This window comes from Geotrypetes seraphini, chromosome 3, assembly GCF_902459505.1.
Source record: "Geotrypetes seraphini chromosome 3, aGeoSer1.1, whole genome shotgun sequence".
Classification (NCBI taxonomy): domain Eukaryota; kingdom Metazoa; phylum Chordata; class Amphibia; order Gymnophiona; family Dermophiidae; genus Geotrypetes; species Geotrypetes seraphini.
In genome coordinates, this window is record NC_047086.1 from 22,441,143 (window position 1) to 22,468,880 (window position 27,738).

At 44.2% G+C, this 27,738-nt stretch overlaps 1 protein-coding gene across 9 annotated transcripts in view; it reads left to right on the plus strand.

The window, feature by feature from the left end:
* MRAP2 (melanocortin 2 receptor accessory protein 2) overlaps positions 1 to 27,738 on the plus strand; it is a 70,926-nt gene that overhangs the window by 38,930 nt on the left and 4,258 nt on the right. For 5 of the 9 annotated variants that reach the window (XM_033938241.1, XM_033938243.1, XM_033938242.1 and 2 more), the window contains 2 exons: positions 8,708 to 8,841; positions 24,374 to 24,473. In XM_033938241.1, coding sequence (XP_033794132.1) covers positions 8,715 to 8,841; positions 24,374 to 24,473 — 227 coding nt within the window. In that variant the 5' untranslated portion in view covers positions 8,708 to 8,714. Of the gene's footprint in view, positions 1 to 740; positions 833 to 1,894; positions 2,010 to 8,707; positions 8,842 to 11,369; positions 11,440 to 24,373; positions 24,474 to 27,738 lie in introns of those variants that run through there. The other 4 variants (XM_033938246.1, XM_033938245.1, XM_033938244.1 and 1 more) reach the window with 4 other exon arrangements.

The window sequence follows — 27,738 nt, forward strand, 5'->3', positions numbered from 1 at the left end:
ACAGGACGCTGCATCAGTGCAGTGGGATGCGGTATAGGAAAGGTCCTGCTGACCAGAGAGGCAGCCTTTAGCACTGGCTCGGATGTCTTAACTGTGGAGGACCCGGTGGATGGATAAGTAAGAACATAAGATCATAAGAATTGCCGCTGGGGAGATGTCAGTGCTTTGAAGAGAGAGTTCAGCTGCAGACGGCCCTTACCGTTGGTCATGTATCTTAGAGGGAACACTGGACTCAGTTGGTCCTTATGTCAGCTGGAAGCAGAGGTCATCAGCAAGAATCTTAAAATCCACAAGTTCTGAGTTACATAGAAATCCAACTTAAGAACAGCTTTAAAAACGTAACTCATTCTTAACCCTGGATACTGCCTGTATAGGAAGAATCAGGCCAATTGTGACATCACTCACTGCTGAGGGTTGGCTCTTAGGCATTGGTGGAATGAGGCATCATGACATCACAATCTGAGCTCTGGAATGTTGCTACTCCTTGGGATCTTGCCAGGCACTTGTGACCTGGGTTGGCCACTTGCAAACAGGATACTGGGCTTGAGGAACTTTCGGTCTGTCCCAGTATGTCAATTCTTATGTTCTTACGTGAGTCAAGTACAGGCAGCCCTGAGTTATACAAGCCCAACTTAAGTTTGACTCGTACTTAAGAACGGCTTCATTTGATTTCACTGAGCAGCATTTCCAGTGGCCTAGACTCCTACACTTCTCCTGCGGCAGATTCAGGAACGAGGCAGGGCCACATCAAGAACAGTGTGTGGTTGTGCATCAGTACCTTAGAGGGAACACTGGCTGGGACAGTTGGCCCTTTTGTCAGCTGGGAGCAGAGGTAAGCTGTAAGAATCTTAAAATCCACAAGTTCTGAGTTACATACAAATCCGACTTAAGAACAGCTTTAGAAACGTAACTCGTTCTTAACCCAGGGACTGGCTGTATGGGAATAATCAAGCCATTGTGACATCACTGTTGAGGTTGGCTCTTAGGCATTGGTGGAATGAGGCATTATGACATCACAATATGGGCTCTGGAATGTTGCTACTTAAGAACCCAGTTGCAGCTTCAATTGATTTCACTGAGCAGTATTTCCAGCGGCATAGACTCCTAACACTTCTTCTGCAGCAGGTTCAGGCCACATTAAGAACAGCTTGTGGTTGTGCTTGCTGTACCTTAGAGAGAACACTGGTGGGGACAGTTGGCCCTCTTGTCAGCTGGGAGCAGAGGTAAGCTGTAAGAATCTTAAAATCCACAAGTTCTGAGTTACATACAAATCCGACTTAAGAACAGCTTTAGAAACGTAACTCGTTCTTAACCCGGGGACTGCCATCTGCTATCATTTTCTCTGTCCTTCAGAAGCCTGTGTGGACCAGGCAGTCTTTTTCTAGCCCTGTTGCATGCCAGCGCAGGGAGTCTCCGCAGTGCTTTTGCCTCATCACCTGTAGTAATATGATTTTCCCTTCTGGCCACTGCAGTTCAGGCACCGCAGGGTGTATCTGACCCCGGCTGTGATGTAACGGCAAGGAAAGAGAGCTCAGCCCCCCCCCCCCCCCCCCCCAGGATATCACTGCCTTAAATTCTGACAAAGTGTAGGACCCACAGAACGGTCTTTCCCGGTGGATTGACCCAGATCTGAGAAGTGCCCGATGCAGGACTTTGTCTGCTGGTGCCTATTTCCACGGAGGGGGAAGGGGGGAGAGAGATTTCCAGCTTGCAGAGAAACACTTGTAGCAGAGTGGTGAAAAGAGCATCCCTGCCCCCTCCTTTTCTTGCAATTTCTATCGGGGAACTTGGAGCAGATTGGAATGCCGAGACCCAAAGCTGCCGGGACTGCCAAGATCCGCATTTTACCCACTCCCTGTGGACCTCCCAGATCCTGTTCGCTCTGCTGACCCTTGTTTTAAACTGCTTCCCCCTCCCTGGTGATTCAGGCGGAGAAGGATAAAGCCATCTTTAACCTGCAGCTCTTGTGCTCGTAAATTCTTTGGACAGGCTTTCGGCTCTCCATAGAGGTAGGAATACTGTGCGTACAATTTATTCGTCTAGTGCGCTCAGTTCCACTCCCTGGCTGCCAGCTACATCCCCGGATTTGCATCTTTTGTGCTATAGGGGTTCATAAACCTCACACATTTACTGCATCTTTCTTTAGCCATGCTCGTTCAGGTATCGCCTCATTTATACGACAAATCTGTGTTATGGGTTTTTGTTTTCTACTGCTGAGTATATTCTCCACCCGGGTAATTTCTTTGAATGGGTACGTTTTGGGGCGCTTTGTGATGGGAATGAACTTTATGCGCGCTCCAGGCTTTGCTGGATGTGATCTCGTTAGCTGGCATTTATTGCTAATGCTTTCTGCTTCCTTTTAAGATGAGAAATCTGCAGGCAACATTGTCATGGTGCACCTGGAAGGGTGTTTGGTAATCGGGCTCGAATGATATATTCTGTATCTTTCAACTGCATTTGGTTGCTCTCTGCATTTCTTGGAGACGAAGGTCTCCCAGTGGGGTAGTGGAGGGGGATGTGGACCACCCTGGGTGCCATCTTAGCATGGGCGCCGGGCACCTCTCCGCCCACTCACCTACCTCTTCAAATGATCGCCAGCAACAAGCAGCATCTAATCTGTGTTAGAAGAAATAAGGGGTACGGAGATCGTAAGCAGGAGGGGTGATGAGTCTTCTGTGGGGAAGTATTGGGAAGATAGTGCAGTTTACATTGGACGAGGATGAAATCTTTGAGAGTTAGAACAGTGTCTTGCAAACTTTCTAGCCGGCGGCACGCTAAATCCGGTGTCCCGGCCAGAAGGCACCCGGAAGTGCGCGGAGGCCCATCTGGCTGCGACCCGCTTCAGTGGAGGGATCCAAGAGGCGCGTGGAGAAGAGAAGAGATGGCGGCCAGGAGGAGAGTCCATCGGCGCCGGCTGACTTCCTACAGGATGAGGCACATCCTGTGGGCAGTCAGCCGGCGTGGACGACTCTCCTCCTCGCCAGCGTGTCGCGACACACCTGAAATCTCAGGAGGCACCCAGGTTACAATCCACTGAGTTAGAACAAGTGCCTGGGTCTGTTTTATCAATCCCTCTGTGATTTATTCCCTAACCCCTATTGCTCCCGTTTGTTTTGATTAGATTGTAAGCTCTATTGGGCAGGGATTGTCTCTCACAGGTTTAATGTGCAGCGCTATCGAAGTGATAAGTAGTAACAGCATTAGCAGATCCTGCTTTGATTGGCCACCCCTGATTCTATTCCGCCCCAGACAGTTTCAGTTTATCGATGCCAAATTGGAGAGATATTCATTTTGAGGGCATTGAAAAATACAGCTACAATATTACTGGAACGTGAGGACAATGCGGGGAAACCAACGCAGTGATCTTTTCATGTGCAGGGGGTAAGTCTGTGGAATTCCCTTGTTGGGCAAATACGGAAATGTTTCTTTAAGTAGTGATTTTCCCTGGTCGCTGATTTTCCGAAAGAAGTGAACCGATTTTGGGTTCATAGTAACATAGTAGATGACGGCAGATAAAGACCCGAATGGTCCATCCAGTCTGCCCAACCTGATTCAATTTAAATTTTTTCCTCTTAGCTATTTCTGGGCAAAAATCCAAAGCTTTACCCGGTACTGTGCTTGGGTTCCAACTGCCAAAATCTCTGTTAAGACTTACTCCAGCCCATCTACACCTTCCCAGCCATTGAAGCCCTCCCCAGCTCATCCTCCACCAAACAGACACAGACCATGCAAGTCTGCCCAGTACTAGCCTTAGTTCAATATTTAATCTTATTTTCTGATTCTAGATCCTCTGTGTTCATCCCACGCTTCTTTGAACTCAGCCACAGTTTTGTTGTAAAAATTTATGTATGCAATATTTTTGTAAACCGTTTTGGTTTAAAATGGTATAGGAATTTTTTTATTTTTATTTTTTAATAAATAAAAAAATTAAATAAATGAGGACAAAGCTGGGTAGACTTTTACGGTTTGTGTTACACAAGTGATGGTTCAGACTGGCTGGAGTGGGCTTAAACTGAAATTTAATGTGAACAAATGCAAAGTGATGCACATTGGAAGGAATAACCCAAATAATAGTTACCAGATGCTAGGGTCCACCTTGGGGGTTAGCGCCCAAGAAAAGGATCCGAGTGTCATCGTAGATAATACGATGAAACCTTCTGCCCAATGTGTGGCGGCGGCCAAAAAAAGCAAACAGGATGCTGGGAATTATTAAAAAAGGGATGGTTAACAAGACTAAGAGTGTCATAATGCCCCTGTATTGCTCCATGGTGTGACCTCACCTGGAGTATTGCGTTCAGTTCTGGTCTCCTTATCTCAAGAAAGATATAGTTGTGCTAGAAAAGGTTCAAAGAAGAGCGACCAAGATGATAAAGGGATGGAACTCTTCGTATGAGGAAAGGCTAAAATGGTTAGGGCTCTTCAGCTTAGAAAAGAGACGGCTGAGGGGAGATAGGATTACAGTCTACAAAATCCTGAGTGGAGTAGAACGGGTACAAGTGGATCGATTTTTCACTCCATCAGAAATTACAAAGAATAGGGGACACTCGATGAAATTTTAGGGAAATACTTTTAAAACCAATAGGAGGAAATATTTTTTCACTCAGAGAATAGTTAAGCTCTGGAACACATTGCTAGAGGTTTTGGTAAGAGTAGGGCCGGATTAACAGATAGGCCCAGTAGGCATGTGCCTAGGGCCTGAAGTTGTCAGGGGAGCCCGCTGAAGAAAGAGGACTCAAGTGTTTGTTGTTTTTTTTTTTTCCCCTTTGGCAACGTGGGCCCCCTGAGAAAGATCGGCAGCGCTGGGCAGACACTGATGAAATTGGGGTGCAGGAAAAGGGGGGGGGAGAGAGAGAGAGAGAGAGAGATAAGGGGGAAGGATATTAGATAGAACTGGGTTGAAGGGAAAGAAAAGGGACAGTAGCTGATGAAATTGGTGTGCAGGGAAAAGGTGAAGAGATATAAGGGGAAGGATACTTGGATGGAATATTGGTTGAAGGGAAAGAAAGGGGGCAGATGCTGATGGAATTCCCATTGCAGGGAAGGGGGAAAACATAAGGTGGAAGGATACTAGATGGAATTGGGTTGGAGGGAAAGAAAGGGGGCTGATGTTGATGGAAGTGTTGGAAGAGAGAGGAGAGAGTGAAATGCCAGACCATGGGGGTATGAGTGTGGGAGAGGGAAGGGAAGAAAAGGAGAGGAGAGAAATGCGAGACCATTGGAGGAGGGAATGGAAGAAGATCGATGCCAGACCAATGGGGTAAAGGGAAAGATGGAAGGAGGAGGCATACAGTTTCTGGAAGTGGCACAGAAGGACATAAGATGAAAGGAAGAGAGTGATAAGAAGATGAAGAGAGCAGAAACCAGAGAAGACAAAGGTAGAAAAAAAATTTTCTATTTATTACTTTTTTTGCTTTAGGGGACATGCATCGCTGTTTCTGTAGTGTTGCATTGTATGCAGAGTCCAGCTTCTTGGTGGGTTTATTTAACCTTTGTCTATTTTATCCCCCCTTTTACAAAACTGTAGAGCATTTTTTTAGCATGGGCCGTGGCTAAAAACCATACTACAGTTTTGTAAAAGGGGGAGAGGTTAGTTTGTGATTACATATTCCATACTAGGTGAAGGTGTTTTCTGTGACCTGTTTGTATGAAAGACATGGTTTCTTGTTAGCATTGATTAGCCTTGTTTGGCGAAATGCATCAGGCATGGTTCTTGGGAGCACCTTGAATTAACCTGATTTGAATCTCCTTATTTTCTGCCAATCTTCTTTTGTTTCATGTTGGATTCTTTGGTGGACTGCTTGTCTTGTTGTTTCGTTGCAAGTTAACATACATGGAGTGGAACTTACTAGAGGAGTTACAGATTTGGCTGTTTATACATACATGGGTTACAGTTGGTTGATGTAGAGTGAGGCAGTTGAGAGGCGTTGTAAACTTGGTTATTAATATAGACGAATATTTCGGATAGTATTACTGCTTTACAAGGGTTCAGAGTTAAATTCCTGGGTAAGTAGGTGGGAAGGGAAGGAAGAGAGATTTGTTCAGAGATGTTTGGGGGTTGCACAGAAGAAAAACTGTGCACTGGTAAAGAAAACAGATAAATAGGGGTGGGACATGGGCGGGGTAGAGGCGGGGCATAGGAGGGGTGGGGGCGGGGCATGGCCAGGGGGACCCAGTGTAGTTGTGTGCCTAGAGTCCCTCGAAGAATTAATCATGCCCTGTGTAAGAGCAGATAGTGTAACTCAGGGATCTCAAAGTCCCTCCTTGAGGGTCGCAATCCAGTCAGGTTTTCAGGATTTCCCCAATGAATATGCATTGAAAGCAGTGCATGCACATAGATCTCATGCATAGTCGTTGGGGAAATCCTGAAAACCTGTCTGGATTGCGGCCCTCAAGGAGGGACTTTGAGACCCCTGTGCCGTAACTGGTTTTAAAGAAAGGTTTGGACAATTTCCTGGAGGAAAGTCCATAGTCTGTTATTGAGAAAGACATGGGGGAAGCCAATGCTTGCCCTGGATCGGTAGCATGGAATGTTGCTACTCCTTGGGTTTTGACCAGGTACTGGTGACCTGGATTGGTCACCATGAGAACGGGCTACTAAGCTAGATGGACCATTGGTCTGACCCAGTAAGGCGATTCTTATGTTCCTATGCACGTCTTTTTGAAAGCTGTTTTGAAAGAGCTTTTGAGTAACTTTATTATTTGTTTGAGTTAGCTGTTTATTCTTTTTCTTGTGGGAACAGTAGTATTTATGGTAAGATTGTAATTTTATTTACTTTTATTTTTTTGGAGTATGTCAACTTTTTTTATTTTATATCGTAATGATTTTTATTTTTATTTTATATCGTAATGATATTTTATTTTATATCGTAATGATATTCCCCCAGATTCTATGAAGGGTGCCCAAATTTTGGGATGCAGGTCAGAAGCACACCAAAATTAGTTAATGAGCCAATAAATTGGCACTAATGTGGACTTGTGTGTGCGTCTGCCTACAGGTTATTCCATAGTACTGTGCCCCAAAAGTGTCTCCTTTGTAACCCAAAAAGGAGTGGGACAGGGGGGTATTCTAAATATTTAGGTGCAGTGTTTTAAAATTCTAAGGTTGGGCACCCAACTAATGCACCAGGTTTCAGCAGACATTATTTGATCTTTTTTAGCCTGTCCTCCCAAAGGAGCTCAGAACGAGCTCTGTCCTGGCAGGCTCACAGTCTGTCTAATGGACCAGGAGCAGTGAAGGATTAGGTGACTTACCCAGGTCACAAGGAGCAGTGCGGGATTTGAACCCACAACCTCAGGGTAGTTCTAACCACTACACCACACTCTCCTCTGAGTCCTCGTGCCCGAAGCACCCTTTATAGAATATGAGTCTCCCACAGATCTTTCTGGTGCCTATTCTTAGGCCCAAAAAAGCCAGCAAAAGTCCAACAGAACGCAGAGCCACAGGAGCAATGAATGCAAACAAGGGAAACAGTGGGACAGGACAATAATCTATCCACCAGAGCCAGCGGGATGAGATCAATGATGTTTATTTCAGTCCAGGATATATACAGTAATGAAGACCCAACACGGAACTGTGTTTCGGCGAAGCAAATCGCCTGCATCAGGAGTCACATGGGCTTTGCTGAAAATAACATCACACTTGTAGCCTTTTAATTAGTTCAAGGAACTATGAATTAGAAATCAGGCCAGGGATGGGTGGGTGGGAAAGGGAGCGGGAGTTAAACACTAAACAAGGCTTTTCTCAACTTCTATCTGTGCCCTAATCTGACCTTATGCTCTAAAATGCAACCTATAATAGTAATCTAGACTAAAACACTTTTTATATAAAAACCTTGACAGAGACTCTAAAGGCTATACTATTGCCTAAACTGACTTTGCTGTAAAAGCAGAGTACCGAACTAAAAAAGAGAAGGACAATGAAATAATGTCCAGAAGCCCAAGTTTTACCTTTTCCCATGCTTGAATCTAATCTAATCCTTAGGTTTGTATTCCGCATCATCTCCACATTCGTAGAGCTCGACGCGGTTTACAGTAGGAGAAATAGGAAGGAACTACAACAGAGGGTTAGAGGTAGAAGTGTGAAGAAAATTTAGAGGACTTGGGATGCCAAGATATAAGAGTTTCCTTGATTTCTAAGTTGGAGGGAGACTTACATTTTTTGAGAAAAGCCAGGTTTTCAGATGTTTGCGGAAAACTTGGAGAGAACTCAAGTTCCAAAGAGGGGAGGTAAGGTTGTTCCAGAGCTCAGTGATTTTGAAGTGGAGGGAGGTCCCTAGCTTTCCTGTGTGGGAAATGCCTTTTAGCGAGGGGAAGGATAGTTTTAATTTGTGGGAGGATCTGGTGGTATTAGGGTTTGAGGAATTCCAAGAAAGAGGGATAAAGGGAGGGAGGATACCATATAGGATTTTGAAAGTTAAACAGGCGCATTTATAGTGGACCCTGGCGATTATCGGAATGCTAGCAGGTAAGATATTCCAATGGAGTTTTTCTTCACCTTCTCTCAGCACCTCTTCAGTTGGGTTATTGCAAAGTCAATGATGGGTTAGTCCTCTTAGCTCAGAAGAATTGGCTGCATTTCTGTTTGTTAGCAATGTTGTAAAGTGCCAGAATAGAAATTGCGTTTTGGATAGTTCAACCAAACCCTTTCCATTTTTGTTTGTCGCTGAAAGAATTGCATTAAAACATTTCTTGGCGTTTGTCCGTGCAGGTCAGAGATGTCAAAGCACAGTTTATCTTCCAACAGAACATCCCAGCGAGCATTTTCCAATTCAGATTATACTTGGGAATATGAATATTATGAATATGGACCCGTTTCCTTTGAAGGACTGAGAGCTCATAAATGTAAGTTCTTGGGTCTCAACATATTTACGTGTTGGACGTTCTTTTTTTCAATGTAGTCTTGTTTGCTGTTTCTTGGGATGCTTGGGAGCCCCTTTTAGAAAGCCACACTAGCGGTTTCCACATGGCAAATGGGATGAAGCCCTAAGGAACTGAATGGACTTTGTCGCATTTGCCATATGGGAATCCCTAGCACTGCTTTGTAAAAGAAGGCCTTGTGCATACAGTACATCCAAACGTCTTTGGATAATATGCATTTCTTGTAGCGTATTTGTTGGTTGGGCAGACTGGATGGACCATTCGGGTCTTTATCTGCCGTCATTTACTATAAATGTAGGCAAATTTGGAATCGCTGTATAAATCCTTGGGCGCAGAAAATTTGGGCCTTAGGTAGCAGCTACATTGTAACTTTGCTTACCAGGTAAATCAATGGTTCCCAGCCCTGTCCTGGGTAAGCCCCAGCCGGTCGGGTTTTCAAGATATCCTGAATGAATATGCATAAAGCCTAAGCTTGGGGGGGTTTATATTTAATTAAATAGTTGCCTATTGTATTACTCAAACTTTTAAAACCAGCTATTAAACATTCAATACAAACTAGTACTACCGTATTTTAATTAATTCAATTACTTTAATATTATCTACCACAGTTCATTTCATATGCATTACATAATATTTTCATAAGTTACCAATAATTAATTTATAAATATCACAATAATTTAGTTAGTGAACTTAATTCCCATCAACTCGCATTCACTTTTCAACAGTCACACACATACTACAGTCATTGTGATTACTTTTATCCAAAACTGGATAAGAACATAAGAATTGCCGCTGCTGGGTCAGACCAGTGGTCCATCCTGCCCAGAAGTCCGCTCATGCGGCGGCCCTTGGGTCAAAGACCGGTGCTCTACATGAGTCCAGTTTCACCTGCATATGTTCCAGTTTAGCAGGAACTTGTCCAACTTTGTCTTGAATCCCCTGGAGGGTGTTTTCCCCTATAACAGCCTCCTTGAGAGCGTTCCAGTTTTCTATCACTCTCTGGGTGAAGAAGAACTTCCTTACGTTTGTACGGAATCTATCCCCTTTCAGCTTTAGGGAGTGCCACCTCGTTCTCCCTACCTTAGTTCGTCAGTCCATAATCATCAGATCATGGCATCTTCAGGATGCTGTATTCCCTTATCACATGCATTCCCTTTCATTCATACCAAAACACCACCATAACGTTTTAAAAAACTTTCACCTACCGGTAAACTAAGCATGACTCAAGCAGGGACCCAGGGTTTGGCACAAGCTGGGATCAGCTGACAAACAGGAAGCACACCGTCCACCAGGAGATTCAAACTGCCTGACCTCACTTCCTCTCTATCATCCTTCTATCCTTATTTAGACAGTTCCCAGTTCCAGTTATAACATATTCCATTCCACTTCTTTGTCGAGTCCAGAGGGCTAAACCGTATTCCACTCATAAATTAATCTCTGTTCCCTTCTAAGCAGTACCTCTGAAACATTACCACCACATGACAAAGACACTTGGATCAAAAGCACAAACCTCATATCTCTACCTTATGAGCTTCAGTTTGCCAATGCTGAACAAGCGGGGTGTCCTCCTTACCCAATCTTAGGTGACTAAAATGTTGAGCTACCCTAAATTTAATCTTACGCCGTGTTGGCCCTAGGTACCATTTGTCACAGTCCGTGTGGGCTCTTAAGAAAAATTCACGATCACGCCCAGGAACCACGACCCTGTCAGTTACCGAGGCAAATTGACAATATATACACCCTGCACATCTAAAAGGAGTCATAAGAACAGTGCCTCCGCTGGGTCAGACCAGAGGTCCATCGTGCCCAGCAGTCCGCACACGCGGTGGCCCATCAGGTCCAGGACCTGAACTGTAATCCTCTATCTATACCCCTCTATCCCCTTTTCCAACAGGAAATTGTCCAATCCTTTCTTGAACCCCAGTACCGTACTCTGCCCTATTACGTCCTCTGGAAGCGCATTCCAGGTGTCCACCACACGTTGGGTAAAGAAGAACTTCCTAGCATTCGTTCTGAATCTGTCCCCTTTCAACTTTTCCGAGTGCCCTCTTGTTCTTTTATTATTCGAAAGTTTGAAGAATCTGTCCCTCTCCACTCTCTCTATGTCCTTCATGATCTTGTAAGTCTCTATCATATCCCTTCCAAGTCTCCTCTTCTCCAGGGAAAAGAGTCCCAGTTTTTCTAATCTCTCAGCGTATGAAAGGTTTTCTATCCCTTTTATTAGACGTGTCGCTCTTCTCTGAACCCTCTCGAGTAATGCCATATCTTTCTTAAGGTACGGCGACCAATATTGGACGCAGTACTCCAGATGAGGACGCACCATCGCCCGATACAACGGCAGGATAACTTCTTTTGTTCTGGTTGTAATACCCTTCTTGATTATGCCTAGCATTCTATTCGCCTTCTTAGCGGTAGGTGAAAGATTTTTAAAGGTTATGGTAGTGTTTTGGTATGAATGAAAGGGAATGTATGTGAATTACTTTGTATTGTAGGTGATGTTTTGAAGCTGGTGAGCCTTGCAAATTCAGCTCCTGAAGACGCCATGCGGCGAAACACAGCCTGGTAAGCGTGAAAGTATAAATAAATACAGTGGCGTTGTAAGGGGGGGAGGTGGGGGGTCTTCCTCAGGGCGCTGGCACCCCTCTTTCCACTCCTCCTCCTGCCATGTGCGCGCATCCGTGCCCCCTTTCCTGTATCTTTTTAACTTCGGCGTGAGCAGCGGAAGGGGGCGAGAGAGAGGCGCCGGTCACCCTCGCTACACCACTGAAGAAACACTTGCATAATGAACAAAATGTGATAGAAATCTTTGTCAAAAGGTCTAAAAGCAAAAACGCAAAATTGAATATACCTTGGAATCCGAACAAAAAATTTGAGCAAATTTTGCCCCGGAATCCGAACGCCGCTTTGGAATCCAAACGCCCTGCACGTTGTTCGTGTGTGTTTGTGCGTACATTTCCCCAGCGCTCAGGCCACCCATACATCATTGTCGGAAGCTGTCGTGAAAGCATCTCGTGTGATTTTCGCCTTTGTGTGGTGTAGTGAGGAAAATACTGTACTGTATTATTATTATTTGTTACTATTTTACCTTAAAATCCAGTGTATTTACTGTTAAAATTTGAGTTTATGAGACCCAGGAACGGATTCATCCAATTTCTATGATTTTCAGTGGGAAAAATTGTCTTGGAACTCGAACGATTTGGAACTTGAACGGGGTTCTGGAACGGATTAAGTTCGGATTCCAAGGTATCACTGTGTTCTGAATACAAGATGGAAACATTTTCTGATGATAATTAATGAAACTGAATGGTTGAAAATGGTTCCCATAGGTCTATGTGATGACATTCTTTTATTAAACATATTTCTTTGTAAAATAGCTATTTTCACTGGATCTGTCACCAACTACATGTGCTGCTCTGTAGCATTTTAAGCAGTGGCGTCCATCTCCCGCCACGTGCCCCTTCCCTGTACCTTTATGATGTCACCGCGAGCAGCCACCAACTTACTGCCCTGTCAGCTTCGGCGCTCTCTCTGGCGTCACTTCCTGGGCGGTGGGTCCCGGAAGTGATGTCAGCGAGCGCGTCAAAGCCGACAGGGACAGTATGTTGATGGGTGCTTGTGCTGAAGATAAAAAGGTACGGGGGAAGGGAAGGGGTGTGTGTGCGGCAGGGGAAGGGGGGGCGGAGAGGAGGAGGGGTGCTGGCCCCCCGAGGAAGATGACACCTGGGGCGGACCACCCCCCTCAGCCACCCTCTTACTACGCAACTGCTTTTAAGTACTTTAACAAATGCATTTTCTTCCGAAAGTCTTGCAAAACGCTTTTCAAATTGTGAATGTCCCGTCTTAGATGCCCATTTTCTACATAGGCACCTGTTTAAAATGTGGCCTCAAATATTCATTAACGCTCCGGGATAACTGATTTGAAACTAGCTAGCTACAGCTCCCCAGAAATTAAGTAGGTCCCGTATTGATCACATTCCATTCAGCAAAGCCACATATATCTAGCTGGCTGATGTTTGGGCAACAGACTCACTAGTTTTGGTCATTGTTTAGATTTGTTAAGAAGTATGGGAACTTTTCTGCTTGTTTACTCAGGGAAGTGTGTGGCGCAGTGGTTAAAGCTACAGCCTTAGCACCCTGAGGTTGTGGGTTCAAATCCCATGCTGCTCCTTGTGACCCTGGGCAATTCACTTAATCCCCCCATTGCCCCAGGTACATTAGATAGATTGTCAGCCCACCAGGACAGACAGGGAAAATGCTTGAGTACCTGAATAAATCCATTTAAACTGTTCTGAGCTCCCCTTGGAGAACAGTATCAAAAATTGAATAAATAAAAAGTGTGACAAGCTCCAGTCTCTGATAACCAGAGCTGGTATTGTGACATCATAATGCCTCATTCATAGAAACATAGAAACATAGAAACATAGAAATAGACGGCAGATAAGGGCCCACGGCCCATCTAGTCTGCCCACCTTAATGTCCCTCCCCTTCCTTTGCCCTGTGAATAGATCCCATGTGCCGATCCCATTTGGCCTTAAAATCAGGCACGCTGCTGGCCTCAATCACCTGTAGTGGAAGACTATTCCAGCGATCAACCACTCTTTCAGTGAAAAAGAATTTCCTGGTGTCACCTCGTAGTTTCCCGCCCCTGATTTTCAACGGATGCCCTCTTGTTGTCGTGGGACCCTTGAAAAAGAAGATATCTTACTCCGCCTCGATGCGGCCCGTAAGATACTTGAACGTCTCGATCATGTCCCCCCTCTCTCTGCGCTCCTCGAGCGAGTATAGCTGTAATTTGTCAAGCCGTTTTTCGTATGGTAGATCCTTGAGTCCCGAGACCATCCGGGTGGCCATTCTTTGCACCGACTCCAGTCTCAGTACATCCTTGCGATAATGCGGCCTCCAGAATTGCACACAGTATTCCAGGTGGGGCCTCACCATGGATCTATACAATGGCATAATGACTTCCGCCTTACGACTGACGAAACCCCTTCGTATGCAGCCCATGATTTGTCTTGCCTTGGACGAAGCCTGCTCCACTTGATTGGCAGACTTCATGTCCTCACTGACGATTACCCCCAAGTCTCGTTCTGCTACCGTTTTTGCTAGGATCTCGCCATTAAGGGTATAAGACTTGCATGGATTCTGGCTGCCCAGGTGCATAACTTTGCATTTTTTGGCATTGAAGTTGAGTTGCCATGTCCTAGACCATCGCTCCAGTAGGAGTAGGTCGTGCATCATGTTGTCGGGCACTGAATCTTCGTCTGTTGTGCATTTGCCCACTACATTACTCAGTTTGGCGTCATCGGCGAATAATGTTATTTTACCTTGAAGCCCTTCTGCCAAGTCTCTTATAAAGATGTTGAATAGGATTGGGCCCAAGACTGAGCCCTGTGGTACTCCACTAATCACCTCCGTCATTTCGGAGGGGGTGCCGTTCACCACCACCCTTTGGAGCCTACCTCCAAGCCAGCTCCCAACCCATTTCGTCAATGTGTTACCTAATCCTATAGAACTCATCTTGCTCAGTAACCTGCGGTGTGGTACGCTATCGAATGCTTTGCTAAAGTCCAGGTACACGATGTCCAGGGACTCCCCAATATCCAGCTTCCCCGTTACCCAGTCAAAGAAGCTGATCAGGTTGGATTGGCAGGATCTCCCCTTAGTAAATCCATGTTGTCGGGGATCCCGTAGATTCTCCTCATCCAGGATCTTATCTAATTGGTGTTTGATTAGAGTTTCCATTAGTTTGCTCACTATCGATGTTAGACTCACTGGTCTGTAGTTTGCTGTCTCCATCTTTGAGCCTTTCTTGTGGAGTGGAATGACGTTAGCCGTCCTCCAGTCCAACGGGACGCTGCCTGTACTAAGGGAGAGGTTGAAGAGCGCGGACAGTGGCTCCGCCAAGACATCACTCAGCTCCCTAAGCACCCTGGGGTGCAGGTTGTCCGGCCCCATTGCTTTGTTAACCTTGAGCTTTGACAGCTCACCGTAGACACTGCTGGGCGTAAACTCAAAGTTACTAAACGGGTCAACTGAGCCAACCATTCCATCAATGCCTAAGAGCCAACCTCATCAGTGATGTCACAATGGCTCTATTTCCTATACTTGGCTCACTTTTACTACATTTTGATTTCTAGTGGTGTAGTGGTTAAAGCTACAGCCTCAGCCTGAGGTTGTGGGTTCAAATTCCATGCTACTCCTTATGACCCTGGGCAACTCACTTAATCCCCCATTGCCCCAGGTACATTAGGAAGAGTGTGAGCCCACCAGGACAGATAGGAAAAAATGCTTGAGTACCTGAATGTAAACCACGTAGAGGGGCATAATCAAAAGAAACATCTAAGTCTGTTTTGAGCCTAAGTCGCTAGTTGGCCAAAGTCGGCAGTGCCAAAAGTACATTCCCGAAAATTGTCTTAAGTATACGTCCAGATGTTTCATCGGCCAGTCTGCTAAACTGTCTATCTTTATACCCCATTCTTGTCCAAAAATTCATCCCAAGTCAAAAACACCTAGAACAAGACCTTTTGGACGTGAGAGGGGTCAGCAAAGTGATGGACGGCTATCCAGGCATGGCAACAGAATAGTGGGCACTGCTCCAAACTTCCTTATAGGGCATGGTGAGCCCTCCAAAACACCCCCAAAACCTACTAGAACCACCTGTCTAAACCCCAATAGCCCCAGACTACTTAAGCCACCTCTTTGTAGCTCTACTAGGCTTTCGTATGCCAGGTGCTGATGTTCTGGAGGCAGATATGTAAAGTGTGTATTCCGATTTTTATGGTGTTGTGGGTGGGGGGTCAGTGATGACTAGGGAAGTGTGTGGGGGTCTGTACTTTGTGTTTGAAGTGGTTATCTGGTCACTTTGGATACCTTCTCGGCACTTAGACCGGTTTTCAATCGCCTAAGTCACAACGTGCAATTTCAGTCTGGGCAATCTCGTTAAACTTTCAGTTATACTTGCAGACCCACGTCCCGCCCAAATCCTGCCCTCACCACTTCTCCTAAAATGCCCCTTTTAGCTCTGGGCGTACAGCAGCACTGAAAGGGCTTAAGTCGTTTTGAGATACGTCTAAAACCCAGTTCTATTATCGTCACATGGACGATTTGTCTTACTGATCGTCCAAGTGCCGATTTAGGATGGTTTGTAGATGTATTTCCATTTCGATTATGAGCTCCTTAGGCTATAAGTGGTATATAAACACATGTTATTTATTTACAGTATTTTATAGTGTTGATATATGCATTACACGGCATGAGTACAAGTTGCAATAAAACCACTTAAAACAACCCAATAACATGAATGGTTTCATTTCATTTTCTTATTTCTTCTCTCATCCCTTCCAATTCTCTTGATTCTTTTGCAGGTGTAAATAGCTCAAATTGAATCCCTTAAAGCAGTGCTTTGGCCGGGAGGGGGCCTGTCCCCCCCAAACTACAGCACCCATTTGATTACATTACATTACATTAGTGACTTCTATTCCGCCTGTACCTTGCAGTTCAAGGCGGATTACAAAAGAGCTAACTGGACATTTCCAGGAAGGTTACAATTTTGGGTTACAAATGAGCTGAGATAGCTGGTTATTCCAGGAGATGTCAAAGCCTCACCAGACAAAGGAATTTGTTGCCAAGCTGCCCCCTTCTCCTCGTATTAATCTGTCCCACAAATTCAGGTTGTCTCAGTATTTGAGGAGAGCCTGGATAATAGTGTTGGAGCATTTGTGGTTCACAATGACGAATTTTACAAGATAATTCCAGGGAGTGCAAGTGTGTGATATACATGAAAATTTGCAACCCTGAGCAAGGGGGTGGAGGGTGATTTGTCTTATGCAACGTACCTGGGTCTACAACTGAAACAGGAATGCTGTAAATCGAAAATCTTTCAAATAGTTGCCCAGGAACATTTGGTTGCGAGGTAAAAGCCTGATAGCCTCGAGAAAGGAGAATAATACAGCTTGCACATCTGGACACATGTTGCATTATTCATTTACCACAGATATCAAAATCAAGCTTAATAACTACCCCCTTGGTGTACTATTAAAATTGAACGAAACCAAAAGAAAATATGATAATGCATAAAATTAATTCAGTTGCTTTGCCATTTCCGTTCATTAAAATTCAGCCAGTAGCTTTGTTTATCATATTATCTTGCGCTCTTTAAGGGCTGAAAGAAGCAAAGTGGAATCATTCTGACAATCTTTTTTTCTGCTTTGACTCTTACAGTTAAACATTGCAGAACCAGGTGTTCAGCAGTAGAGAATGGCAAGGGGACAAATTTTTACCCGTCCCCACAGGAACTCATTTTCCCGTCCCTGCCCCGGGCTTGTAAGCTCCGCCCTCATCTGCACAAGCTTCAAACACTTTAAAATCTTTAAGTGTTCGAGGCTTGCAAGGTTAAAGCAGAGCTTACAGGATTGGGGCAGGGACAGCGACAACACTAGTGCGCTAAAAACCACGCTACGCTTTTGTAAAAGGGAGGGTTAGTTTGCTAAAAAAAAGAATGAAAATGTTTGTGGTTAGACTATTAATATATTTCCTGATAGTTTTCGGGACCCCAGGTGAGAAAGAGAGCTTTTTTTGTGGCTTTTATTTGGCATTGTTGCTCCGAAGCAATATGTGTCTTCTATGGCTCTTATTTATTTATATAAAAATTTATATACTGCATACAACTATGCGGTTTCCATATCACATACATAATATCTTGCTTCCCTCCGATTATCACATATAAGATAAATATAAACAACATCATTAATCGTCCCTGTTAAAAACATGGATAGAGAGCAAATTCAATCAATTCAGAAATACAAGCAAGTTTTAAAAATCCTACATTGCTGTCAAAAAAGTTCTAAAAGGCGATTATCAACTGAAATATACCTTAGCATAAGAAGAAGAATAATAGTTTATTTTTATATACCGCCAAACCATCAGTTCTTGGTGGTTTACCCAATAGTAATTACAAGTAATTAAAATACAAATCCAAATAACAATAAGAAAATAACACAATTCAATAAAAGATACTGACTAAGAAAATACAACCCTAACTTATTCAAAGTAAAATATGCAAAATGCAGATTATTTATACTAAAATAAATAAGCAATATTATTCCATAAAAATCATAAAAAATCTGCTTATCATAATAATTTTGAAATCAATTAAATATTGTATTGTTTAAATAGATAAGTTTTAAAATCTTTCTGAAATTGATAATAAGTGAGTAATAAGAGCATTCAAAATGAATTCATTACGCCTGCTTGAAACGCCAGAGTCCTATCTAAGAATTTCTTAAAGCGGCACGTTTTCGCTGAAGGAAAATAAAACCAACCAGAGCTACCTAGATTTTATTTACATGTAAAAAAAATCTAAAATGAGCAACAAGAAGTTTTCAGCATTTTCTTAAAATTCATTCTCCCCACACAAAACCGCAGGATACCAGGCAAGGCATTCCTTAGTTCTACGCCAGCCACAGAGATCATTGATGCTCCGATCCTAGCCTGCGTGGTCGACATTCTACCCTCCAAACTTAATTTCATCCCGTTTACATCTCTAAGCTCTCTTTTCGGTTTATACATCTGGAAGAATTCTTGTAAGATCTTATGGGAGCTCATGTACCGTTAAGAGTGTATTATTACATATACCGTACACCCCTTATAGTCCTCACAAAATAAATATTACTTCCCAATCCTCAGAGGTACCATTTGGAACTCAAATGCTTTAAGTACCACCTCCTCACTGGATCTTATTTTCGTAATTTTAATACATAGAAACATAGAAACATAGAAATAGACGGCAGATAAGGGCCCACGGCCCATCCAGTCTGCCCACCTTAATGTCCCTCCCCTACCTTTGCCCTGTGAATAGATCCCATGTGCCGATCCCATTTGGCCTTAAAATCAGGCACGCTGCTGGCCTCAATCACTTGTAGTGGAAGACTATTCCAGCGATCAACCACTCTTTCAGTGAAAAAGAATTTCCTGGTGTCACCTCGTAGTTTCCCGCCCCTGATTTTCAACGGATGCCCTCTTGTTGTCGTGGGACCCTTGAAAAAGAAGATATCTTCCTCCGCCTCGATGCGGCCCGTAAGATACTTGAACGTCTCGATCATGTCTCCCCTCTCTCTGCGCTCCTCGAGCGAGTATAGCTGTAATTTGTCAAGCCGTTTTTCATATGGTAGATCCTTGAGTCCCGAGACCATCCGGGTGGCCATTCTTTGCACCGAATGGTCTCGGGACTCAAGGATCTACCATATGAAAAACGGCTTGACAAATTACAGCTATACTCGCTCGAGGAGCGCAGAGAGAGGGGAGACATGATCGAGACGTTCAAGTATAATAGTGCTTTTTATAAATCTTTTAAGCATAACTTAACGCACCATGGGCTCCTTTTACTAAGCCGCGTTAGCGTTTTTAGCGCACGCAAAACCCGCGCTAAGCGGCTAGAACCAACGCCAGCTCAATGCTGGCATTAAGGTCTAGCGTGGGCGGCAATTTAGCGTGAGCTATTCCGCGCGTTAAAGCCCTAAGGCGGCTTAGTAAAAGGAGCCCTATATCTTAAAAGTACTTAGCTGTGTGGTCTTTCTTTCAGGGATAGTGAAGCCAACATGTTTCACCCGTTGGTTTTTTCCAACGCTAATCATCCCTATACATTGCTTTCCGCCATTCTAACAGACCACTACGTCTATTGAGGACTATAAGGGGTGTTTATGACTTTAAATCATTCCAAAAAGTGACTTTAAATCATTCCGAAAAGAAATCAAAACCCTGCTATTCAAAAAAACTATACAGCCTTCTATCCCCCCCACACCATCCCCCCTCCATGCAAACTACCAGCTGACCTCCCCATCGACCCGAACAAGTAACCAACCCTAATCTTCATCTTCCCCACTAGTAATCCTCATTTCTATTCCCATCCTCAATTTCTTCCCTTTGCCTCCTCTATTTAACGTCCCCCAAATTGTAATCCCTCTGCATCTATTGTGTAAGCGTCCCCTAAATTGTAATCCCTCTGCATCTACCGTGTAAGCATCCCCCAAATTTTAACTTCCTGGAAATGTCCAGCTATCTTATACTGTAATCTGCTTAGAACTGCAAGGTACAGGCGGAATAGATTTTTTAGCCTTCCTATCTTGTAAATTCTATTGTTAACCGGCCAGATATCTGTTTGATGGTCGGTATATTAAAATTAATAAACTTGAAACTTGTAATCCCTCTGCATTTACTGTGTAAGCGTCCCCTAAATTGTAATCCCTCTGCATCTACCGTGTAAGCGTCCCCTAAAATTGTAACTGTGTAAACATCCCCTAAAATTGTAACTCCCCTGCATCTACTGTGTAAGCGTCCCCCAAATTGTAACTTCCTGGAAATGTCCAGCTATCTTATACTGTAATCTGCTTAGAACTGCAAGGTACAGGCGGAATAGAAGTCACTAATGTAATGTAATGTAATACACTCTTAACAGTACATGATGTTTATGATTCTCATTAATTGATTAGTAAAAAATTAAAATTCTGTTAGCAAATTGATCCAATGCTGTCACCATCTGACTTTTGTGCCGTTGTACAAGCAATGATTTTGTTGCGGCTGGACTACTGCAATATCCTGTACCTGGGGATAACTATGACCAGGTGCAGGGTACTGCAGATGGTTCAGAATGTGGCGGCTAGATTTATCAAGATATGAGCATATTACTCCATATCTCCACCAATTGCATTGGCTGCCAGTTGTATTTAGAATTCAATACAAAGCAATTAAGTTATGTCATCAATTTTTATGTCATTAAATAAGTTGATGCCACACTCTAATGTATTCAATTGTCTGCAGAAAATTCATTCTCGTTAGTTAGGTTAGTTGGGGGATAGATTAGGAGGGTCATCGGGAGATGTTAGTGCGGGGGTTAGCGTGGGGGGGATCTGGAGGGGAGGTGGCCTTCTGGCAGCGACTGGAGGGTTGGGAACCCTCCTGCAGGCGATTGGGAGTATCGGGGAGGGCGGCATTCCAGTAGGAGGGGTTGGGCACCCTCCTGCTGGCGATCCCTTGCTGCGATAAGTATAGTGGCCGCATCTACTCTACCCAATTCTGTAACCAGCGTCTGTAACATGGACGTAGGTTACAGAATCGTGGTTAGTGTAGGCTTGATTCTGTATAGGACGCCTCTCCCAGGCTTCCTATATGGAATCCGGGCCTTAGGGTTACCATATTTTGGACCGCAAAAGTCCGGACACATGGCCCTGTCTCGTTCTGCCCTGGCCTTGCCCAGTTCCGTCTTTGGCTTTGTCCTGTTCTGCCTCAGCCCCTCCCAGTCCAGTCTCCAGCCCTGCCCCCCACAAAGCCCCTCTCTTCTTTCCCGACAAGCTCAAGCCGCGTCTGGAGGGCCTGGAGCAGCGCAGATGAGTGCGACATCATTCGTGCATGATCAGATGCCCTCCAAATGCAGCTGGAGCTCGTCAGGGCTTTTCAAAAGACGGATAGACTGCCAGGTTTTGGAAAGTCCATCCGGGACCTCGGACAGCCCTCTAAAAATAGGACATGTCCAGGTTTTCCTGGACGTCTGGTAACCCCTAGGAATATTACCCCACTGTAATTTGCCATATTTTGTTTCCAGGGCCAGCCCCTCTCCCCTATCACAAGGGAAACCTTACATCAACAGATCAAAAACTTCTCTTCATCCCTTCCCTAAAAGATTCTTACTATTCTCGGAAAATAAATTTCGCAGTAACTGCCCCTACGTTATGGAATTCCTTACCACAACACCTCCGCGATGAACAACAGCTAATAAAATTTAAAATCAGCCTAAAGACTTTTCTATTCCGCGATGCATTCAACAGTAATTAGATTAATCATAATTCAATTCTTCTCTTTCGCTTTACTTTTTTTTTTTTTCTCTTCTTTCCTCTCTTCTTATTTCTTCTATACTGCAAGCTACCATTTGGCTCAACAAAGCAACCCTATCCATTATGTAATATCCCAAACCCACTATCTCCCTCTCTTCTCAATTATGTAACTTTTCCCTCCCTTCCCCCCATCCTCACCTTCAAGTTTGTCCAGTTATTGTCATCTATGTTCACTTCTTTTATTTAAATGTCTATCATTGTATATTTTTGTTTCTCCTATTTTTAAATTTTATTGTTAACCGGCCAGACATTTGTTTGATGGTCGGTATATTAAAAACTAATAAACTTGGAAACTTCCCACCCATGATCTGGAGGGCTTCTGTCTCTGTCAGCCTATTAAGAGCTTTGGTGGCCAGTGTTGCTAGCTTAGCACTGGTGATGCAGGGAGCCTATTCATAGGGAATGTCAGAGACAATGCAACACCCTAGGTTGTTGCGACACTGCCTGAATCACATTGGCAAACATTCTATTTGTCACTTCCTCGAGGAACCGCTCTGGAACCTTGGGGGAAGGGTGATGCAAAAACGCCTTCATGGCAGCCAACTCGTTCACAGCATAAAAAAAGATATTACAATATGTTTGACAATGTCTTACAGAAGGAATTTAGCTCCCTGTGCTGAAACAGTTGAAGCACTGTTTACGATACACCTTTCATTAAAAGAGATACAACAAGAGGATTGTCATTGTCTAATGTCTTTGATTCCTCTCCAGATGACTCATAAGAACAAAGATTGTTTATGTATTAATGATGTATTTAAAGTGTCTTCTTTATAGTGTTTATGTTTAAATTAACTGTATTGCACTGTCAAAGTTTGAAAATTATTAAAGATTAAAAAAAACAACCCTCCCCCTCAAAAAACATAAGAATAGCCTTACTGGGTCAGACCAATGGTCCATCAAGCCCAGTAGCCCATTCTCACGGTGGCCAATCCAGGTCACTAGTACCTGGCCAGAACCCAAGGAGTAGCAACATTCCAGAATCTCAGAGTAGCAAGATTCCGGAACCCTAGAGAGTAGCAAGATTCCGGAACCCCAATGAGAGCAACATTCCAGAGCTGAGATTGTGATGTTATGATGCCTCAGTTCCTCAGAGCCAACCTCATCAGTGATGTTACAATGGCTTAATTGTCCTAAACTTGGCTCACATAAGAATAGCCTTACTGGGTCAGATCAATGGTCCATCAAGCCCAGTAGCCCATTCTCACGGTAGCCAATCCAGGTCACTAGTACCTGGCCAAAACCCAAGGAGTAGCAACATTCCAGAATCTCAGAGTAGCAAGATTCCGGAACCCTAGAGAGTAGCAAGATTCCGGAACCCCAATGAGAGCAACATTCCAGAGCTGAGATTGTGATGTTATGATGCCTCAGTTCCTCAGAGCCAACCTCATCAGTGATGTTACAATGGCTTAATTGTCCTAAACTTGGCTCACATAAGAATAGCCTTACTGGGTCAGATCAATGGTCCATCAAGCCCAGTAGCCCATTCTCACGGTAGCCAATCCAGGTCACTAGTACCTGGCCAAAACCCAAGGAGTAGCAACATTCCAGAATCTCAGAGTAGCAAGATTCCGGAACCCTAGAGAGTAGCAAGATTCCGGAACCCCAATGAGAGCAACATTCCAGAGCTGAGATTGTGATGTTATGATGCCTCAGTTCCTCAGAGCCAACCTCATCAGTGATGTTACAATGGCTTAATTGTCCTAAACTTGGCTCACATAAGAATAGCCTTACTGGGTCAGACCAATGGTCCATCAAGCCCAGTAGTCCGTTCTCGCAGTGACCAATCCAGGACACTAGTACCTGGCTAAAACCCAAGGAGTAGCAACATTCCAGAATGCAAAGAGTAACAAAAGATTCTAGAACCCCAAAGAGCATCAAGATTCCATGGAGAATATCAAAGAATAGCAAGATTCCGGAACCCCAATGAAAGCAACATTCCAGAGCTGAGATTCTGATGTCTCAATGCCTCAGAGCCAACCTCAGCAGTGATGTTACAATGGCTTAATTTTCCTATACTTGGCTCACGTTAAGAACATAAGAATAGCCATACTGGGTCAGACCAAAGGTCCATCAAGCCCAGTAGCCCGTTCTCGCGGTGGCCAATCCAGGTCATTAGTACCCTGCAAAAACCCAATGAGTAGCAACATTCCATGCTACCGATACAGGGCAAGCAGTGGCTTCCCCCGTGTATTTCTCAATAACTATGGACTTATCCTCCAGGAAATCATCCAAACCTTTCTTAAAACCTCTCAAAGAAACATGCTATGTAACCATCCATACCCACATCCCTTTACAGTAACTACAGTCCCCTAATAGAGTACTAGAAGTAGACATTGCCATTGCATTAAGCATTCTCCGATTGCTGTGCTTGCCTTAGCAGAATGAGCAAAGCTGAAGTGCTTCTAAAGGTGGAATGAATTAGCTGCTTGCTTTGAACATATTGCTCTTCAGAAAGGGTCACTGGCAAACATAGCTCCATTTGGTTTTCTTTTTTCTGAAAGTAACAATAAAGTGACTCAAAAGTATTTGCTTGTCTGTAGGAAATCCCCCGCAAGCCATCGTGGACATTGTCAAGAGTGTGAACTAATTTGCTTCTGTTGAATGTTTTGCAGATTCCATCGTCATTGGATTTTGGGTTGGTCTTGCCGTCTTTGTCATGTTCATGTTTTTTGTACTGACTATGCTGACCAAAACGGGAGCACCACATCAAGAGTAAGTCTCTCCTCCTTATCCAGTAGAAACAAGCAGAAACATCTGATACTGTGAAACATCGGGTCAATATTCGAAAGGACTTATACAGGTGGAGGGTAATTCAATAAAGTACATGTTAATAGTTATGAATTATTAGAATAATGGCATATATGTGAAATCTATGAGCGTTGGAGCAGTGTGGGAGCATTTAGCGCTCTGGGCCATGGTAGAAACTAGTTCCCCGCAAAAACTCATTTTCCTGTCCTGTCCCCGCAAGTTCTTTTCCTGTCCTGCCCCATTCCTGCAAGCTCTGTCCTCATCTGCACAAGCTTCAAATGCTTTAAAATCATAAGTAGCAACATTCTAGAGCTCAGATTGTGATGTCATAATGCCTCATTCCACCAATGCCTAAGCTCTGTCCTCATCTGCACAAGCCTCAAACACTTTAAAATCATAGGTAGCAACATTCTAGAGCTCAGGTTGTGATGTCATAATGCCTCATTCCACCAATGCCTAAGCTCCGTCTTCATCTGTACAAGCCTCAGACACTTTAAAATCATAAGTGTTTGAGGTTTGTGCGATTAAGGCAGAGCTTACAGGAAAGGGGCAGGGACAGCGACAAAATCCGCAGGGACGGGACAGGGAAATTAAATTCCTGCGGGGACAGGGAAAAATTTACATAAACATAAAACATAAAATCCATTTCTAGATCGCATCACCTTTAAGTTCTATGCGGTTTACAAAAGATTAGCTAGGAATACATAATTAGAAATACAGTAAAACCTTAGATTGCAAGTAACTTGGTTTGCAAGTGTTTTGCAAGACAAGCAAAACTTTTGATTACATTTTAACTTGATATACAAGCAATGTCTTGCAATACAAGTACCTACAGTATACACACATCACAACTGAGCCGATGGTTCTTCTCTCTCTGATGCTGCGGGAGTGTACTGACTGTTCTAAATGAGCGAGGTTTTGCAATACGAGTACGTATAGTATTTTGTATTAAAGTTTTTGGGTTGTGGAACGAATCATCTGAGTTTCCATTATTTCCTATGGGGAAATTCGCTTTGATATACGAGTGCTTTGGATTACAAGCACGCTTTTGGAACGAATTATGCTCGCAGGTTTTACTGTAGTTAGGAGTCTAGGAGCCCACGAACTTAGATAATAAATACCGTATTTTTCAGTCCATACGACGCACCACCCTGTAGAGGAGGAAAAACCATGGAGAAAAACATTTCCTCCTCTACAGAGGTGTGTGTCTGGTGGTCTGATGCTAAGCAGCTTGAAGCAGCCCACTCGCAGTCCACAGCCCGAAGCCGCCTGCCCGTAGCCAGAATTTGCCCGCAACTGAAGCCGCCCGCCCGTAGCCCACAGTCAGAAGTCGCCCACATTGAAGGAGCCTGCCCGCCCACAGCCCACAGTCAGAAGCCGCCCGCAGCAAAGGAGCCCGCCCAAAGCCGCCCCGGTACCTTCTTAACTTTGCGGTGTTCTCCTGCTGGACGGCTATCTTTGGAAGCAGAGCAGTACGACGCAGGAGCGTGACCTTTGCGCTTCCTGCCTGGTCCCAATCACTGAGCGGCGCGGGACCAAGCAGGAAGCGCAAAGGTTGCGCTCCTGCGTCACGCCGCTCTGCTTCCAAAGTCAGCCGTCCAGCAGGAGAGCACCGCAACTTTAAAAGATACCGGTGTGGGGGGGGGGGAAAGGGGAAGATGTATTCGCTCCATAAGACGCACCCACTTTTCTACCCCCTTTTTGGGGGTAGAAAAAGTTTGTCTTATGGAGCGAAAAATACGATAAGTCTTCAACTATCTCCTAAAATGTAAATATGAGACAGATGTCAATAGTAAAGGTTTAAACTCTTTATCCCAGATTGCAGTCTGGTATGAAAACACCTAATCGTGATATCTTTTTAGTTTACAACCTTTCGCTGAAGGGAAAATCAGAAGAGCTTTAGATCTTTGAGAGAATTTTTGAGTAGAAAAGCAAAATAATTCAATCAAATAGGAAGGAGCATCGCCAGCTAAAACCTCGTAATACATACGGCCCTGTGTCATTCTCTAGTGGAAACCTGCACCGCGGCTTAGCAAAAGGAGTGGGGGAGGGGATAGTAAATGATGGCAGATAAAGGCCTGAATGGTCCATCCAGTCTGTCCATTCTAAGTCTAACCTCTGAATGCAGACAGCTGTCTGGCCCTAACCTCTACCCAACCTAGTTTTTCAAAGGGAGGTTACTGTGGCCTACTGAAAATTGACTATTGTTCTATATTTTTTAAATGTTATTAGCAAATATGGAGACTCTTCTACTAAAGCTTCGTGCTTGCTAAATGACATGCATCCATTTAGTGGACACTACTGTCCATTAGCATACACTAAGCTTTATGTGAGGGAGTCTGTAGCACGTTACCATCCCCCTGCTGGATACTCCCTCACAGTGTCAAAGCCATCTTAAGACCCATAGTCCCTCCCATGGAGGAAGTGGAGGGGTGGAGCCAGAGAGACAGGAATGAGGAAGTATAAAAGCTCAGGGTTTAGCTCGGTGAGGGAGGCCCAGAGGAAAGAAGTGATGCCTCAATGTCGGTCTAACTAGGATTAACAGATTTCCTCTTTAAATAAAGAGGAAACATGGCCCCGCCCTGTTCTGCCCACAGCCCCACCCCATTCCACCTCTGGTCCTGTCCCCACATAGGCCTCGTGTCTCCTTCCCCAAGTTCCAGGACACGTCTAGAGGGCCTCTGCTCATGCGGGTGATGTCATCACATCACATCTGCGCATGCGCAGAGGCCCTCCAGATGCGGCCCTGAGATCAGTGCCTTTCAAAACCTGGTCAAACTGCCGACAAATATCTTCCTACTTGGGGCCATGACACCAATAACGCTTCACAACATTCATTCCTACCAGAACACCTGGCCTAATATAAACAAACAAAACCCTAAGATGCCAGACTCTGCATGTAATACAGCAGCAGAGAAATAGAAAAATACATTTTCTTCCTGAACAGTGCAGATGTAATTCTGAAAACTGACACATTTCAATCACTAAATTGAAAATAAAATCACTTTTCCTACCTTTGTTGTCTGGCGATTTTATTTCTCTACTCATCTGTTCCTAGTCTCTGGTTGCACTTCCTTCTATCTGTGCTCTTAACTCTGTTTCCAGGGCCACCTTATCCATTTGCTGTTATTTTTTCCTTCACTTTCTGTCATACCTTCATCTTTAGTCAAAAGATCAAAAACGGAGAAATAAATACCAAACAGGTATCAGTGTGGGAAGTAAAGAGTAA